The sequence below is a fragment of the Stigmatopora argus genome, chromosome 13 (genome assembly GCF_051989625.1).
Source record: "Stigmatopora argus isolate UIUO_Sarg chromosome 13, RoL_Sarg_1.0, whole genome shotgun sequence".
Lineage (NCBI taxonomy): Eukaryota > Metazoa > Chordata > Actinopteri > Syngnathiformes > Syngnathidae > Stigmatopora > Stigmatopora argus.
Window position 1 is genome coordinate 11488010 of NC_135399.1, and position 18217 is coordinate 11506226.

The window sequence follows — 18217 nt, forward strand, 5'->3', positions numbered from 1 at the left end:
TTTGCACAGATTAGTTTGTGCACCATTTACATCAGGCTATATAACCCTTTGTAACTGATAATATATTGGAATTCTATATATAAATATATATTCCCAAGGCCAGTTTGGATGCAAGTAAACAATTCAAATCAACTGAATAAAACTTTCTGTTAGAATGTTGTTATTCTAAAAAATCACAAGAGATTGTGGTAACTTTTGAGTTTGTTTTTAGTACACCTGATGCCTTCAAGAATAATGATTCATGCAAATTCCTCTGCATGCAGACAATAAAGTAAATATTTACATATAATTTACAGCACAGAACATACATGTATAAATATTTTTGTATACAAAAGTCACATTAATAACAAAATATGGAGACAATGAATACATTGGATAATATTGATGCCTTAAATATGAAATAATGTAATAAAGTCTCGAAGAAATGGAGTTTTCCTGAATTGATTTTAAGTAATACTTGCTAAGAGGTGCTTTGGTGCAGACTTACAGCAATAAAAACGTCAATATTTGGAAACACTATCTTCTCATGTACTCAAAGTGATTGTCTGTGAAGGAGTTGTAGTACTAGTAGAAGAGAAGCAGCATGTAACCCAGCCTTCCCTGAGTGATATCAAGATCTGCGAGGTTCAAGTGTGTGAGAGAGCTGCGTTAGCACTTTCTGATTGTCGATCACACTGAAATGACGCACATAACGCCACACGTCAGGGTGGCTCTTGTCCACCGGTGGTGATTCAGGACCTGTTGTGGAAAACATTGTGAAAAGAAGCAAACAATTCACCATACAGTAAATGATGCATTTTTGTATGGTACACTACTGTACACATTCTAATGTCTACTCACTGAATGGTTGGCTTCGACAATATCTCACAATCTTTACCGTGTTTGCTATCATCCGCTACATAAGAAAATTATACAAATTAAAAACGGTCATTAACAGAGATCATTAGAGTCCACTGAAAATAATCCGCTAAATTCTTACCATTTTCTCAAAGTTGACCAAATTTTCAATAAATGTCTTGTTGCCCTCATGAGTAAATGTCATATCTAGAGAAAGAGAAAAGCAGACGTCAAGACCCAACAGGTTGAACTGGTGTGGCAATAAACACTTGCTGACCTTTTATCAGCAGCGGCATGAAAGGGATGATGGGAGCTTCTAGTTTGGCAACCAGCAGTCGGTACACCCGATGGTTTCTGGATGGGTCCTGTCCAAAGAGTCATTGTGTTAATCCGTAATATTACTATCTACACTTTCACTATAAGCCATATTAATACACTAACTCTATGGTGTAGTGTGTGTAAATGAGTGACGATGTCTTACTTTACCATCAAGTTTTCAAATTCGCTGTACAACTTCTTGAATTTGCTCGACAGTTTCTGTAAACAGAGAGGAGCAGATGAAAATTGGAATTGTCTTGATTGGCGAAAAGTACTGACCTCCCAGGTCTGATTCAATCTGCTCACTGCTGGGTTACTAAGGCCCATGATGATTGCAAAGAAGGCATTCAAATTACTGTGCTCCTTGCAGCTTTGGCAAAGAAGAAAAGAAATCAATCAACACCATTCATTTCAATTAAGGAGAGAATGTAAGATGAATGGTCTTACTGGGATGCGATCTTAATGAACTTTTTGAGAAGTTGTACCCGTTTGCTAAGATGGGGGCACAGGCAGACTTCTGTCATCACCCAAAACTGGATTTCATTAAATCTTTTTAAGAATAGGTCCAGGTTTATGGTACTCTTCTTCACATTTTGCCTCCCAAAAATGTGGTAGATCAGTTCAAGCTATCAAGACGCAGAGGAGACATTCAAATGACCAACTTGAGAAGAAACGTCGATGCAAAATTAGAAGCATTATTAATTATTATATATCCTCTCAAGCCACAAACCTCATGAACACAGTTGAAAAGCTCCCAGTCGTATAGTGTCAAATGGTAAGCAACATCTTTGCTGCTCATACACTCAAAACTCGCCCAAGTGCCTGCAGATGGACCCTCTTGTTCCGGCGCGGGGATCTATTAAAAAAATGAATACATAAAAAATATAGTTATATCATAATGGAATGGTAAAGAAGAACATTTTGAAAACACACCAGAGAATGGAGTTGATCCTTGAAACAGGCAAAAAGACGACCATTGGTGGTAAGAGTCGAGAACACGGACACATCCGTGGATTTGAACACAAGTTTATCTGCTCAACAACAACAACAAAAATCATTTAAATTTGCACAACAGATGGATGCTAACAGATGGATGCTAAAAGCCCCTTGCGGCAAGTAATTAGAGGAAAGCTGTTTAAACTTTTGAATGTGCCCACCTCCAGCTGAGCTGAGACTGACCAGTAGAAGGTCCTCCACTGAGCCCATCTTGTCAGCCACAGCATGGAGGACCTCCCCGACCGAGGCAGAAACAGGGGTGCGAATTGTCATGTAGGTGTGGTCACAGCAAAAAACCTTGAACAGAACTGAGGAGTGAAAACCACTTGAGGTTGAAGTCAATTGGATTTCAATTTGCAATTAAATCAATGCAATCCCTTATGGGAAAGGATGCAGTCCTCGGGTTACAATGTCCTCGATCTTTCAACTTTACGATGTACACCTGCGCTTCATCTGGAAATAAGTCCAATGCAACCAATTTCTGGCTTACATAGTGCATCATGCTTGTCTGTGTTTGTGCACCAGGAGTAATGTTGTCTTTTTGCTCTCCTTTTTCACATTTTGGCCCCAAACAAAACAGCTTGGTCCTCCAGGTTTAGCCAAAAGAATCACAATTATCATGAAAAGAAGGCTAATCATTATAAAATGTGTTGAGTGCTATGTTTTCTGGGCTGTCCCTAAAGGCCTCGTGTGTCAGACTGGTATGAGAGAAGGGATGGACGAGTTGGCTTTGGTCTGTTTTGTTGGTGTTAAAGTAGTCATGGACTCTCCAGCCACCTCTCAACAAAAATGGTAATCAGAGCATCTCGTTTTTTATTTGAATGTATTTTTCAAAATGTATTTTATTTTGGTGTAAATTTGGAGGTTAACAGTGAAATCCCATCTACATGGAAATTCAGGTTATGTCACCAGCATATGAACAGAAGTGGATAAGATTTTATGTTACAATATTCTCAATGTTAACTCCATCCCATTATGCTCCCATACAAAGAAAAGTTTATTTTTTGTAAAATCCCTAGTTGAGACTCACTTTCATCATTGCTCTTAACAGGCTGACATTTTTGCAGTGTGTCATCTCCCCTGTTGAACTGCTCCAGTAAGACATTGTGCTGTGTGTGAGTGAAACAGGTTACATTAAAGTCATATTGTATCAATAGAATCAGTGTACAGGTTTGTAGACTATACCTTTCTGTGCAGGGCTTTGGCGTCATCGGTGCTGGAAAAAGTGGAGGTAGAATGAAAATTTGCTCTGATTGGGCAGCTTTGATATAATAAAACAATCCCCATAAGATGAAAGGAACATACTTGTACTTTACTATTTTTTCCAGCTCTGGTAGTTGCTCACCGATTTGCGCAAGTACTTTAGTGTCATTTGATACCGCCACAAGAAAATTCTGCGAGACAAACGTCAGTACATAAAGAGACAAAGAGATCACGCAAGAGTGAACATGAAAGCAATTCACTACAAAGACGGTATTGTAAAAATCTAATTCCGTGAACACATATAGTAGTTGTGCGACACGAAATACATAATAAATAAACCTCAAAATTCAATCAATCAAAATGATCACCAACATCATCTCATAATTAAATGTTGCCACTACTTAAGGCACAGTATAATTTTTGCAAGAATTGGACTTTGTGTCAAAAATATTGAAAGCTTTGTTGAAAAATCACAAATATTCAATGGAGTCATACGGGTTTTGAATCACATTAATGGTTAAAAACCTCGAGAAAGATCACAGAGGTGTCTTCCTCTTGCAGGTAATCGCCATGTAGGGCAGCCCACTGCATGACCAAGCGGATCACACGGCGCTTGTTGTTGAGTGTGTAATCCATCTTTTCCTGCTCGGATCCCTGTGATGCCTGGGCATGGTAGGTGGGCAGCAATTAAGGAAAGACGATTTGTTTCATTATCGGCATTCCAAGAAATGCACGCCTAAATACTTGGTGTAATCTTTTCTAAAGGACGATCTAATTGAAACGTTGCAACGATGCTGAAAGGATATTGAGCCATCAACACTGGACAAAGTTCAATGTTTGGCATGAAGACGCAGTGCATGAGGACAAAATCATCTAAGGCTGCGTCTGTAATAAACATGGAAGATCATGTTTTTTTCATGCATCCATATGAAGGAGAGAAAATGACCATTCTTTTAAAAATACATGTTTAATTGTCGTCGAGTATTTGCAAATTTACCCCACTTGAGGTCAGGTTCAGTCCCCAATCCAAATGAATTGAAGGAGGGCTTCCATTTTAATAAAACATCAATGAATAAACTTTACCTGACTCTGAAAATTGAGAATCCATTCGCATCATCTCAAGCAGGTGCTCCAAAATCTTCTCTGGTGTCCCTGACATAACGTTGTACCTTGTGCAACACATGAAAACATCATGTATTATTATATAGTAGAGTATATCAACAATAATGAATAAAAATGTATTTACTTGTCATGGGAGGACAAATTCCCATGGATGGATGACCTGCTGCTACTGAGACTCTTCTCTAAAACGAGGACGTCCTGACCATGTTCCTTCAGGCGCACCGTGTTGGCCTCCACGTCCTGTATAAATTCAGTCATTATATTAATATGCTACATAGTTACATAACATAATCAGAGAAAACATTATGAACAAACGGTGAGATACTTACAAAATATGACTGTATGGTATTTTCAGATTTTATCATTAGTACATTTATCATTATTTCGCATTAACAATCCCATGCCAACAGCAGACGCTAACGCTTATCAGTGGGAAACAAAGGAGTATCTAGCACAGTGTTTCCAAAAATAAACAAATGAATAAATAACCCTCAAAATCCTGTTGAAGTCTTCCTTGTCCACTGTCAGGAAGTGACAATTGTCCTCTCTCAGGACAATGGAAGCAGCGCGTGGGGCATCATTGACAAGAGCTAGCTTCCCAAAGTCGTCTCCCTCATGTAGTGTGCAAACAACACCCTGCGGGGTCACATAAGGGCGTCAGCAAGTAACAGCAAGAATGGCGCAGATCATCGCAAAGATTTTCTCCAAAACAGACTTTTCCATAGATGGTGACATTGACCGAACCCTTCAGGATAATGTACCACGATGTGCCCTCTTCCCCTTGGCTGAAGACTGAGATTCATGAGAAAAATCAGAAAGGAATTGAACAAATTATTCCTCACAGACCACTATTTAGACCTAAACTTAATTTATACTTACGTACTGTTCCAGATTTGGCATGAGACTCAAAAATGAGCACACCCATCAGTTCTCTTTTAACCTGCATAGTCAAGATGATAATAATGACTCCACTGTTCATTTTTATCATGTGCAGAAGCAAAAGTGAAAATTGCAAAGAATAAAATGAATACAACTGAAGTGTACTGACTGTCGTGGAAAGGTGCGCTAAAGCCTTGATGTGAAGCAGTTCCTCATAAATGACCTCTAAGTCATCTTCTGTTCTATCAGATGGACTGCAAATGGGGAATGTGTCATTAGATTACTATTGCTAAAGCAAATACATTTGCTGGGAGCCTTACTTTTTTCTTAGAATCATCCTCATGTATGCGTCTGGCCCCATCTGCGAGAGGAGCAGCAAAGAGTCCTGCACTTCCTCATGGCTTTCTCTCTGAGAAGAGTCCATGACTTCATCATCCAGGAAGCGGTAGAAAAGATACTTGTCCTGGAAGCTGGCCTCCTGGTCCACTGGGACACATTCAACCATGTAATCGATGAGATTCTTACACTTGATGTGGAAGACTGTTCTTCATGCAGTCTCACCGTGACAAAGAACGCTTTCCTCCACAAGCACCTGCCACATTGCCACGGCTTGAGGGCGAGAATGCACAATGGAGCTGTGCTCTATCAGCCAGTCCACCATCTCTGTTCCCACACAACACTGCCTGGTTAAAACAAACAAAGAAATTGCAATTCACAATGACACTAACATTACCATACAATATTTGTCCATATCATAAAGTATGTCACGATTAGGTTCATTTAAAAAAATCTTGTACACGTTCATCCACATATGCCGTTTTTAATTCACCTGTACGTTTCCAGATGGTACTTCCTATCCCGGATCATGTGAGCGGATCTGGAGAGGATGGCTTTTCGAAGAACCTTTCCGGCGCGCAGAAGCTTCTCAGCGGCAACCTCAAGTAAAAAATGTCAAATCATTCAGCAGGCATATATTTGTGATGGTTTGGTTTCTTACCTGGGAGAGCTGGATACTGTGAGATTTAGTTGATCTGTCAATAAACGATTTCTGTAAATGACAGTTAAACCATAAAAAAACTTTTTATTACACGTTTCATCACAATGAGGATCCTGATGTTTGGTACCTTTTTCCATAGATTGTTTTCTGCCTAAAGCCTGTGACATTTCAAAAGCATTGCCCATGGTTCAGTGTGCACTGATTCCTATGCATTAATGTGCAATGATGGCCATTCATCATAAATATGCAATTCTGTAGCCATTGAAGCTGTGGGTTCTTCAGTTCATTGTAAATTTGTTTATCGACTGAATGAGGTAAATCAAAAACTAAATTCCAACAACGTCAGATTTCCCTTTCCTTTAATCCATAATCATCTCAGCATAGTCGTCTAAAACTATTTCCTCCGCAAGACTATCAATCAGCTGGAGGGTCACGTTACGTAAGCCAACCAGGAAAGGACAACAACAGCAAGGTGGGGCAGGATACCGGAGTGGACGGCAAGCACATTTATATTTAAACCAATATTAAACAAAGCCCACGTTCTAAACTCATTTCTATTTTGAATGGATAACCATGAAGAATGTTGTGACGTCAAAAGATTATGAAGGTCAAGCAAATAAGCACTTCCTTCTGAAAGGCAGAAAGACAAGAAATTACCTCATTTTGATGTTCGGACGGAGAGTCAAATAAGTTGTTGCTTATGTTCTCTTTGTCCGCCATTCCTGTTTGGGAGAACAAAAGATGTTTAGGAAATGTATGTAGGGTGTATGAAATAATATTTTCAGATTGCAGATTGGGTGGCCTGGTGGAAAGTGGTCAGAATTTAGGCCTCACAGGTCTGGGGTTGAGGGTTTGATTTGTTATATGTTTTCCCCAGGCTTGCGTTCGTTTTCTCCACATCCACATCCCAAAATGCACTATTTTGATTCTGGTTCCAGTACTGTTTTTGGCCACCAGTCTTACATATTGTTCCTTTAAGACAGGGGTAGGGAACCTATGGCTCGGGAGCCACATGTGGCTCTTTTGATGGGTACATCTGGCTCTTTGCTAACCTGTGAGCTAAAATATGGAAATTGCTGGTGACAGAACTGAGATAGCACATCTCCTCTCATTGATTAGCAACAGCATAAGAATCTTTTAAAAAATATTCATTTTTTTCCACTTTAAAAGTGGTGAAATTACAACAAAAAAATGAAAAGGCACTCGTTTACATGTATGTATTTTGACTTTTACATTTGTAGTATGGCTCACAAGGAATAACATTGGAAAATATGAATTGTTTGTGGCTCTCTTCGTCAAAAAGGTTCCCAACCCCTGCTTTAAGACATGGGTAGGGAACCTATGGCCCGTGTGGCTCTTTTGATGGGTGCATATGACTCTCCGCTCTCCCGATGACCCAACCTTGTGTAAAAATGGCATCGTCTGTGGTTCTGAATACATATTTAATATACACAAGCTGTAGAGGGAAAAAAATGGACTGAACATTAAAAGGATGAACGAGACGCCGCCTTCAGCTGCATGATTATTGTATGATTTCTTAATGTGTTCATGCATAGTGCATAGTAAGCATTAATCCACTGGAGAAATAGTAGAATAGTTTCTTACAGGAACACTCACTCACTCAACGTGACATAACATAATTAATAATGAACTAAATACTTTACAATAACAACCCAAAGAATCGTTTTAATAACAACCCAATAACTGAGTTTTACGAGTACAAATATTTAGGAGGAAAGAGGCAGGAAATACTCTATTTGCTCTTCTCTATGGACCATGAGGTGTGGGGTGGGGCTTCAAGTGATTAATCCAAAAGTTCTACAAAATCTACACATACAGCAATATCTGTGTGTATTGTATTTTTGTCACTTGCTATTTTCAATTGTTATCACATTATAGTGTCTAAGAGCTAGTTTTGAAATGGACCAGACATATCTCATCTCATTTTATGAACCACCTTATCCTCATTAGGGTTGCGAGGGGTGCTGCAGCCAATCCCACCTTTCTCCGAGCCAGAGGCGGGGGACACTCTGAATCGGACAACCATGCACACGCACACCCAAACCTAAGGGCAATTTAGAGTGTCCAATCAGCCGGATTATGGACCAGACATTCACTAAATAAATCAATATAGTATGTCCAAATTAATAGCTGAATATTACAGGAAAGCTCAAATGTAAAATAATGTGCAATAGTACCCGCAATTCACTGAATGTGCCCTGGGAAATAGCAGCTCTGTCACTTTTATTGTACCCGACCACAAAGCCACAGTAAGAGAGAGCAGTGTTTGAACAAAACACTGTCAATATTAAGTTAACTTGCCCCAGGACAGCTTTAAAAGTATCAGCCTGTGTCACAACGGCAAATCTTAGATAACAGGGGCCTGGCAAAAAGGTCTGGTTAAGAACAGAGTTTTATTATGTTATTGCATGTGCAAAATCATAGCATGCTGTCATACTTAAATGTCCGTTTATGGTTTGCAGATCCTAAAGATGTTAGAAATCTAATTCTGACATTTAAAGGAGTTTAGATCAACTACTTCTTAACATGTTCAGATAAAATTGTTACAAAGTGATGAAGAAATTGAATAATGTGGTGTTTGCCTGCTCACTGTCGCCACTAGCTTCTATCACAATGCAGCCATGCACTTAATAATACTTATATGAAGAAAAAAAAAGAAAAAACAGAGGAAAAGGTGAAAAATAACTAATACAGTAAGCAGTACAGTTGATTAGCTCATTACTTTCAATTGTGCCCCCTCAAGATCAACTAGTGTCAATCTTAACTATAATCCACATTGTTGGTAATAATTGAATTAAGAATTGAATAAATAGGCACCAAGAGTTGACTGATTATTAGTATTTCCAAAATATTGTTATTATATTATTTTTGTATGTTATTGATTTGGTATTGTTGCAAGTATTGAAGCTATATAACAAAAGTGAGTATTTGTACATATATTATTTTTGTATGTTATTGATTTGGTATTGTTGCAAGTATTGAAGTCATATAACGAAAATGACTATTTGTACATATATCTAATAATGCAACGTCACGAACAGGATTCGAACCTGTGAGGGGCGAACCCCATTAGATTTCGAGTCTAACGCCTTAACCTCTCGGCCACCGTGACTACAGTGTAAGAAAAATATAGGGGCAAAAAGAAATTTATATCAAAATATTGTTATTATATTATTTTTGTATGTTATTGTTGCAAGTATTGAAGCCATATTACAAAAATGACTGTTTATACATATATCTATTAATGCATCTAAAAATAATACATACATTACACCCAACAGTGATCAATTTGTAACATTTTTAATCTTTCCGTCAATTTTAGGAGAAAAGTCCAGGATGTCCAGGAAAAACACTTTCAAGTCCTGCTTCCATTTTATTACGCAATTTTCAGATTAGGTACCTCTCAGTGAGCGCGTAGGCCTTTAATGGCATTCGCGATGCGGAGAGGCACCGAGTCATCAGAGCATGACCGTACAACTGCACTGAGTATATTTTTTATACATCATTGTTCCCTGCAGTCATCACAGAAGTTATGTAAGAAGCGTCGCGCTGAACCCGCGCACGCTTGTGAAGTGACCTCATGAGTGCAACTGAAGCTAATGAGCCATTTCAATTTTTAAGGTATCATAAACTACATGGTTGAAAACTTTTTTTAAATGATTTGTAGGCTGAAAAAGGTCCATTTTAAAAACACTTATTTGACCCCTGCAGTATTAAATGGTCAAATTTAAATGCCTATAGGTTCCTGTACGCCATTACGTGATCAGTACTTGCGCTTAAAATGAAAATGAAGCTGAAGCTGTCATACTCACTTAGACAAGCCAGTTTGTCTTTGTTGACAATTAAGGGATTTAGGGTTGGGCAAATGGATTAAAAGTGACCAATACATGCTGAACAAATTAGATCAATTCACTTAGCTAATAAAAACCTTTCCACCTGGGAGTTGCTTGTTATTGTCCATTTGATGGAGGATTATAAAGGCTTATTCTTAATATAATGATTTTTGCATCATCTGAGGCATTAACTTCCCTGAAGACCAGCTTTGACAGTAACCATCTTAACGGTAGACTGTCATTTTAGAATCTTTTCTACCTAACTAATTAGTAGTTACGTCTTCTGACCGTGGAATGATAAGTTACACAGTAGGGGAGAACTCATCCTAACATTTTAATATCATTCCACATTAGTACATGTACGTATTGTAATTGATTAATCTTTCTTGAAGACAATGTCTGTCCCAACAAGGGAAAGTTGACATTGTACTCTTTTGTAGAATAAATTATCAACTTGTCTTAACATATAGCCCTCCATTTTACGATGAAATATTTAAGTATTGTGTTTTATTTGTTGCATACCACATAGTAATCAGACTGTGCTTGTGTCTAAATGTAAATGACCCCTTTATTTAAAACTTGGAATCTCTAAGTGAAGCTGATACTTGCAAACTTAGTACATTGTTCCAATGACTTCAGGCTTCCCCTGCATTCACGATTGAACATATTGTAGCATTGAGAGATTCCCTGAGGATAAACGCGCTACTTGATTTGAAACATATTTTTCACATATCTCACATTGTGCAACCCTGTGTCCCATCTACAGGTCTGGAATGAAGAATGATCAACATTGACACATAAACATGATATCAAACCATCATATTAAAAAAACACATGCATATTACATTGCAATGTTATTTTTTACTCTTAAAAAAAGTCTCACGTATTGACAAAAAAGTTGCTTACCTCCAAGTACCTGTCTTGGTATTGATATTGACTGAAAAATCCTACACACCCTCTTAATCCAAAACACAAAGCAGTCATGGATTACAGGTGACATCCACCATGGGCCAACAGGATCAGTTCTTCGGTCACTCAAAAAGCAAAGTGAGCTGGCTGTGTCATTCTCCAGGCACAGCTGAGCATACGCCTTCTGAGCAGCGGTTGCTAGGTGATGACTTAACACATTCTCCTTCTCTCTCGCTCTCTCTCTCTCTCTCTCTATTTCCCTCACTTCCTCACTCTCTTTGCCCTCTGGGTTCCATCATGTTGCTTCAAATAGAAGACATTCTTTTCTTTCCAAGAAATTTACATGACTTTGATTTCTTCAAATTCCAACAAAATAATAGCTGTTTTTCACAGTAAACTCTTAAAGACAACAAATATACACTTTTTTTTTTTTTATTAAGAGACTGCAGCCAGAAAAGTGCTGACCAGAAATGCCTTTTAATGACAGTATAGTACAGCTCTACCCTGTTGATTTTCCTTGCAGCCTATCATTTTTTTTATTTATTTTTTCAAAAATTGATAAACTTTGGACATGCAGGGAAGATGAGACATTGACTATCAGGATTAGGTTCAATTTTCAGTAAATGACAGTGATGCATGATTATAGCCCAGTTTGTGACAGCCCATAATGTCAAAAAAAAGTCAATGATCGCCAACAGGCAGTTTAGGATTTATACACAAGACCAAATAATGAATATCTATAGTGTTTCCTGAATATATGTTGCTGTAGTAAGCTGTGTGCATGTGTTTTTGTATATAAGTGGCAAAGAACTGGAGATATTTTGGATATAGAGGATGATTATCACCCCATTAACTGCCAATACAATTCCAATGTTGATGAGTGTGCATCACTAACGCAAGTATAATGAAATTATTAGAAATATCCCCATGTTTGATGCAATACAGTGCTAGACAACTGCAAACTACACTGACAAAAATAAACAGTTTGAATTCAAAGAGGTGAATCATATAATACAATTTGGCATGGATTGCTGAACTGAGACATTTTTATAACATTCACAATTAGTAAGTGCAGCGGAGGTAAGTAGAAAATTAGTGTAACTGGATGAGCAGGTGTCATATTCTTTTCAATTAATTCATATCATAAAATAAGGCTGCTTTACAAGCGTAAAGATCAGCACGGCGAAACAAAAGACTACATTTTTTTTGTTACTACATGCAGGAGATTGTCAGACATAATTGTTTTGTTGTGGCCGTGAGGGTGTGGTTCAACCAATCTTTCTGTGATCTACTTGTATTATTTGAAGATAATGATAGTCATTTCCTTATCTTATAGTAGTTTGGGTCGTTTGATGATGTAACAACTCGGAACGTCGGAAACGTATTACTGATATAATCGCCATTCTCTTGCCACCAACTCGGAAGGAGTGTGGCCTAGCATGTGACCCCATTCTTACCCCCACAACCCCCCACCCACTTAATCCTTAGGTATAAGAAGGCCCACTGCGTCCCTGCCATTTCCTGCTCATCAGCTTTTGCTGCTGGCGGCTTCCATATGGACCAATGCCTGCAACACATAACATAATATCCCCCACCCACTCTTTCAATCACGCCCGAAGCATGAACACACAAGTAACATGTTCAGCTATAAGCATTGTTAACAAATATAGATCAAGTGTACTTCCAAGTATTATGTGACATTTATCGCAGCGGATGATAGCTGCCAGGCCCACAGATGGGACGCCTATAGACGTAAATGGCAGTGAGTGAGTTTATCAGGATTATTCTAAAATATATTTCCCTCTATTACATGCCATATTTTTTGTACTATAAGTCGGCCATCTGCAGTGTTTACTTCAGTAATATTATTAATCACCAAATAATGCCACATGTCAAAGCCTTTGTGAGCTAAACTATAACACCCAAAAAGCCTTCCTGGTGAGTGTGTTGGGTGGGAGTGTGTCATCCGTACTGGCATAGGCATCATATGAAGTTTGATAATATCAGACAGAAAAAAGTCCTCTTTCTGTTTTGTGGAAAACTGGCCTGGGTTAAGAAAAATAAGTGCCAAAGAATCATTCAGAAAAACCTGAGCCAACTGAGGATCTCTAAACAAGTAAAATAGGCCAATTTGTATCACTAACGCTTCAGTTGTGAGAAATCTAACAAAACAAAAAAAATCAAGGTAAAGCTTTGTTTGGCCTCAGACACGGTGAAACTCAAGGGCTGATAGATAAAAAAAATGTTGGGCCAAGGCACTGTTGTCAAACTAACTGTACAAAATATTGCCTGCCAAGATTTGCAGGATAACAATTTCAAAATTGAGCAGATCCTCAAGATGTGCCAAGATTCATTTTGGCAAGCTCAGTTCTCAGCATGTCACAGTAATGAACAGACAAAATGGGTGTGGGGGAGAAGGTCTATGTGTGTGCACGTGTGAATCTTTCCAATGATATGAATGCAATAAAAGAAGAATAAACTTTAAATCTCATTGGGGTGGATCATCATGCAAATGAAAAACACTGACATCATTTTTGTTTGCTCATCTAATAGCTCAATACTTCCATCTAGTGGTATGGGTTTAAAAACATGAAGTTGATAAAGGGCTAATAGGATCTGGTGCCACCAATTTACTTTATAAAGACAGCCACAGCTTTGGTTTGTACAATTATATTTCGCCCAGTGAATACTAACCCGTTTTTTGTGGTTTTGGGTGGATGGTTGTATTTTCCTTGTGTGTCTTGTCTGCATGATTGTATACGTTTCACCTTGTGTGACCGAGGTGTTTATGATTGTCATCAACCCCTGACTGTGTATTTAAACCCTGTGTTTTTGTATGTCAATTTCCCAACCAATATTGTATTACATATATTATATGATAAACTGCCAATTGTTGTAGGCTGACACAGACCAACTTACAGCTGTTCTTATTTCAGGCACCAGTAAATCATATGCACTGTGCTTGTCTGCCAATAGAGTGCAGCATTGCCTCTGAAAGGATCATTTGACAATAGTACTATATAGTACCACACTTGAGGGTTTCAAACCGAGCATCTATGTAATTTAGATATATTCAGATCATCTGAATATTCTTATTTTTATTTTTTGCTGCTACAAGTTTTTGGGTATTCATTTTCCCCAACTTAGTACCATGAACTATTTTCATCGATCAATCATGGAAGACTAAACTTTAGGCCGCAGCATGAATAGCTTAGAAGTCACATTCCGGTCATGCTGCATGCCAGCATGAAAGAATGAATTGATTTGTTATTGTTGCAAGTATTGAAGCCATATAACATAAATGACTATTTGTACACATTTCAAATAATGTGACGTCACGAACAGGATTCGAACCTGTGAGGGGAGAACCCCATTAGATTTCGAGTCTAACGCCTTAACCTCTCGGCCACCGTGACTGTTGTGAAGGAAGCATATAAGGAAAAAAATAAATTTAGATCAAAATATTTTTAGTGTATTATTTTTGTATGTTATTGATTTGTTATTGTTGCAAGTATTGAAGCCATATAACAAAAATGACTATTTGTACATATATCTAATGATGAAATATCACGAACAGGGTTCGAACCTGTGAGGGGCGAACCCCATTGGATTTCGAGTAAGAAATTTATATCAAAATATTTTTATTGTATTATTTTTGTATGTTATTGTTGCAAGTATTGAAACCATATAATAAAAAATGCCTAGTTGCACATATAGCTAATAACGCAACGTCACGAACAGGATTCGAACCTGTGAGGGGCGAACCCGATTAGATTTCGAGTCTAACGCCTTAACCTCTCGGCCACCGTGACTGCTGTGAAGGATATATATAAGGAAAAAAATAAATTTATATCAAAATATTGTACATATATTATTTTTGTATGTTACTGATTTGTTATTGTTGCAAGTATTGAAGCCATATAACAAAAAATGACGGGTTGAACATATACCTAATAATGCAACGTCACGAACAGGATTCGAACCTGTGAGGGGCAAACCCCATTAGATTTCGAGTCTAACGCCTTAACCTCTCGGCCACCGTGACTGTAGTGTATGAAAAAAATAAGGAAAAAAATAAATTGATATCAAAATAGTGTTATTATATCATTTTTGTATGTTATTGATTCCTTATTGTTGCAAGTATTGAAGCCATATAACAAAAATGACTATTTGTACATATATCTAATAATGCAGCGTCACGAACAGGGTTCGAACCTGTGAGGGGCGAACCCCATTAGATTTCGAGTCTAACGCCTTAACCTCTCGGCCACCGTGACTGTAGTGTTGGAAAAATATAAGGAAAAAAATAAATGTATATCAAAATATTGTTATTATATTATTTTTGTATGTTACTGATTTGTTATTGTTGCAAGTATTGAAGCCATATAACAAAAAATGACTGGTTGAACATATACCTAACAATGCAACGTCACGAACAGGATTCGAACCTGTGAGGGGCAAACCCCATTAGATTTCGAGTCTAACGCCTTAACCTCTCGGCCACCGTGACTGTAGTGTTGGAAAAATATAAGGAAAAAAATAAATTTATATCAAAATATTGTTATTATATTATTTTTGTATGTTACTGATTTGTTATTGTTGCAAGTATTGAAGCCATATAACAAAAATGACTATTTGTACATATATATCTCATAATGCAACGTCACGAACAGGATTCGAACCTGTGAGGGGCGAACCCCATTAGATTTCGAGTCTAACGCCTTAACCTCTCGGCCACCGTGACTGTAGTGTAGGAAAAATATAAGGAAAAAAATAAATTTATATCAAAATATTTTTTAGTGTATTATTTTTGTATGTTATTGATTTGTTATTGTTGCAAGTATTGAAGCCATATAACAAAAATGACTATTTGTACATATATATCTCATAATGCAACGTCACGAACAGGATTCGAACCTGTGAGGGGCGAACCCCATTAGATTTCGAGTCTAACGCCTTAACCTCTCGGCCACCGTGACTACAGTGTAAATAATTTATTAGAAAAAAAAGACATTTATACCAAAAGATCTGTAGTATATTATTTTTGTATGTTATTGATTTGTTATTGTTGCAAGTATTGAAACCATATAACAAAATATACTATTTTACATATATATCTAATAATGCAACGTCACGAACAGGATTCGAACCTGTGAGGGGCGAACCCCATTAGATTTCGAGTCTAACGCCTTAACCTCTCGGCCACCGTGACTGTTATGAAGGAAATATATAAGGAAAAAAATAAATGTATATCAAAATATTGTTATTATATTATTTTTGTATGTTATTGATTTGTTATTGTTGCAAGTATTGAAGCCATATAACAAAAATGACTATTTGTACATAGTATACCTAATGATGCAACGTCACGAACAGGGTTCGAACCTGTGAGGGGCAAACCCCATTAGATTTCGAGTCTAACGCCTTAACCTCTCGGCCACCGTGACTGTAGTGTAGGAAAAACATAAGGAAAAAAATACATTTATATCAAAATAGTGTTATTATATTATTTTTGTATGTTATTGATTCCTTATTGTTGCAAGTATTGAAGCCATATAACAAAAAATGACTAGTTGTACATTTATTTAATAATGCAACGTCACGAACAGGATTCGAACCTGTGAGGGGAGAACCCCATTAGATTTCGAGTCTAACGCCTTAACCTCTCGGCCACCGTGACTATAAAGTAAGAAAAATATAGGGTGAAAAATAAATTTTCATGAAAATATGCAGATCTGTTGTTGTCTCAAATTAGAGTTTCTAAATGCTGTTGCAGAACTAATTCAAACGATAATTTTAAACTATCTAAAAATATTTATTTACGTATGTCTATTTAAAGGAGCAAGTCTAAATTCCAAAGGAAACGCTATTTGGAGCAGTGATAACTGACGCGCCTCAGATATTTTCTTCTCATTCCAGGAAATCTGAGTGCCCACAGTAGCTTCTGCCTAAATACTTAAAGTGGCATAAACACAGAATCACGCAGAAAGCTATTATTGCCCAAAAATACACACATAAATATAATTCAATGGTGCCATTTTAAAGCCCCACAAAAATCCCTGCGTCTATCAGCTTTGATTGTCTCAATTGGAATGAGAGGTCAGATAAAACCAACGGAAATGCTTTTCCAAAGATGTCTGATTGAACATTCAAAACATTTATTTACAAATCTGATAAACACTGTTCAAAAAGGAATTTTGCTTGGACAATGCTTGATTAAATATGCAGATTGTAAAAGGCCTTGGGGGAGTGGAAAAAGTGCTTATGCCCTGCAAAAATATGGCTGCTAAATAGATCGCCATCTGGTCATGCCACTTTTGTGAATCAATTATACATGTTGTTACATAAGTCCTTGATAATTGAGATATTTGCTTGTTTTTGCAGATGGTTCAATGGACAAATTGTACTTTCATGTTTACTTACATTTTGAGTGGCGGATCATTTTAAAAAGTAGGTTCACAGACGGACTCAGTCAGGATGAGCTTGTCCATTCAAAAGCACTGTATGGAGTTTACATGTTCACCATGGGACTGTGTGGGTTTCCTCTGGGTACTCCAGTTTCCTCCCACATTCCAAGAACATGCATAGTAGTCTGATTGGACACTCTAAATTGCCCCTAGGTAATGGTGTGAGTGTGCATGATTGCTCATCTCATTGTGCCCTATGATTGGCTGACAACCGATTCAGCGTGCCTCTGGCCTAGAGTCAGCTGGGATAGGCTCCAGCACCCCCTGTGACCCTAATGCGGATAAAGCAGTTCAGAAAATGAGAGTTTAAGATGTACTGTGTAAATGTTTTTAAAAGTCTTAATTTGTGCATGAAGGGGTTAAACTAACATTTAAAAAGTAAACAAATTCGCACAGGTAAACAGTTCATTTAGTTGTTGCACAGTATAAGAGCAGTCAAGGAGTTTTACCACCTATGGAGTTTACGGTGTGGGATTTTTGGGAACCACAAAAGTCCAGGTCCGGGGGTGGGGGCTGTGTTGTAGCCTAATGTAAGACCTTTCCTACGCCTTAAGTTGCAATTTGCCGTTTTTCTGTCGAGAAAAGAGTCTTGAAACGTAGGAAGGCCCAAGTAAACTAAGTCAAGTCGTAGTGGT

At 37.7% G+C, this 18217-nt stretch overlaps 1 protein-coding gene and 11 non-coding genes across 12 annotated transcripts; all 12 read right to left on the reverse strand.

Moving 5' to 3' along the window:
• Positions 1 to 189: 189 nt before the first annotated feature.
• Positions 190 to 11316, reverse strand: rapgef4a (Rap guanine nucleotide exchange factor 4a). Its single transcript, XM_077617490.1, has 27 exons — positions 11113 to 11316; positions 7010 to 7074; positions 6353 to 6403; positions 6185 to 6291; positions 5917 to 6038; positions 5676 to 5841; positions 5525 to 5609; positions 5356 to 5416; positions 5192 to 5268; positions 4966 to 5112; positions 4601 to 4716; positions 4438 to 4523; positions 4161 to 4239; positions 3880 to 4030; positions 3457 to 3545; positions 3337 to 3367; positions 3182 to 3260; positions 2313 to 2459; positions 2089 to 2186; positions 1886 to 2011; positions 1603 to 1781; positions 1435 to 1525; positions 1324 to 1374; positions 1115 to 1202; positions 980 to 1044; positions 841 to 895; positions 190 to 738 (listed from the first exon to the last, which is right to left on the reverse strand). The coding sequence occupies exons 1-27, from the start codon at positions 11204 to 11206 to the stop codon at positions 611 to 613; spliced, it is 2634 nt and encodes an 877-aa protein (XP_077473616.1). The 5' UTR covers positions 11207 to 11316; the 3' UTR covers positions 190 to 610.
• On the reverse strand, positions 9403 to 9485 carry trnas-cga (transfer RNA serine (anticodon CGA)). Its single transcript has one exon. It is a non-coding gene; the product is annotated as a tRNA-Ser (tRNA).
• Positions 11317 to 14448: 3132 nt separating the features above from the next.
• On the reverse strand, positions 14449 to 14531 carry trnas-cga (transfer RNA serine (anticodon CGA)). Its single transcript has one exon. It is a non-coding gene; the product is annotated as a tRNA-Ser (tRNA).
• A 313-nt stretch (positions 14532 to 14844) lies between these two features.
• trnas-cga (transfer RNA serine (anticodon CGA)) lies at positions 14845 to 14927 on the reverse strand. The gene has a single exon. It is a non-coding gene; the product is annotated as a tRNA-Ser (tRNA).
• A 150-nt stretch (positions 14928 to 15077) lies between these two features.
• Positions 15078 to 15160, reverse strand: trnas-cga (transfer RNA serine (anticodon CGA)). The gene has a single exon. It is a non-coding gene; the product is annotated as a tRNA-Ser (tRNA).
• A 149-nt stretch (positions 15161 to 15309) lies between these two features.
• Positions 15310 to 15392, reverse strand: trnas-cga (transfer RNA serine (anticodon CGA)). The gene has a single exon. It is a non-coding gene; the product is annotated as a tRNA-Ser (tRNA).
• A 150-nt stretch (positions 15393 to 15542) lies between these two features.
• On the reverse strand, positions 15543 to 15625 carry trnas-cga (transfer RNA serine (anticodon CGA)). The gene has a single exon. It is a non-coding gene; the product is annotated as a tRNA-Ser (tRNA).
• Positions 15626 to 15776: 151 nt separating this feature from the next.
• Positions 15777 to 15859, reverse strand: trnas-cga (transfer RNA serine (anticodon CGA)). Its single transcript has one exon. It is a non-coding gene; the product is annotated as a tRNA-Ser (tRNA).
• A 152-nt stretch (positions 15860 to 16011) lies between these two features.
• Positions 16012 to 16094, reverse strand: trnas-cga (transfer RNA serine (anticodon CGA)). Its single transcript has one exon. It is a non-coding gene; the product is annotated as a tRNA-Ser (tRNA).
• Positions 16095 to 16244: 150 nt separating this feature from the next.
• Positions 16245 to 16327, reverse strand: trnas-cga (transfer RNA serine (anticodon CGA)). The gene has a single exon. It is a non-coding gene; the product is annotated as a tRNA-Ser (tRNA).
• A 152-nt stretch (positions 16328 to 16479) lies between these two features.
• On the reverse strand, positions 16480 to 16562 carry trnas-cga (transfer RNA serine (anticodon CGA)). Its single transcript has one exon. It is a non-coding gene; the product is annotated as a tRNA-Ser (tRNA).
• Positions 16563 to 16712: 150 nt separating this feature from the next.
• Positions 16713 to 16795, reverse strand: trnas-cga (transfer RNA serine (anticodon CGA)). Its single transcript has one exon. It is a non-coding gene; the product is annotated as a tRNA-Ser (tRNA).
• Positions 16796 to 18217: the final 1422 nt, after the last annotated feature.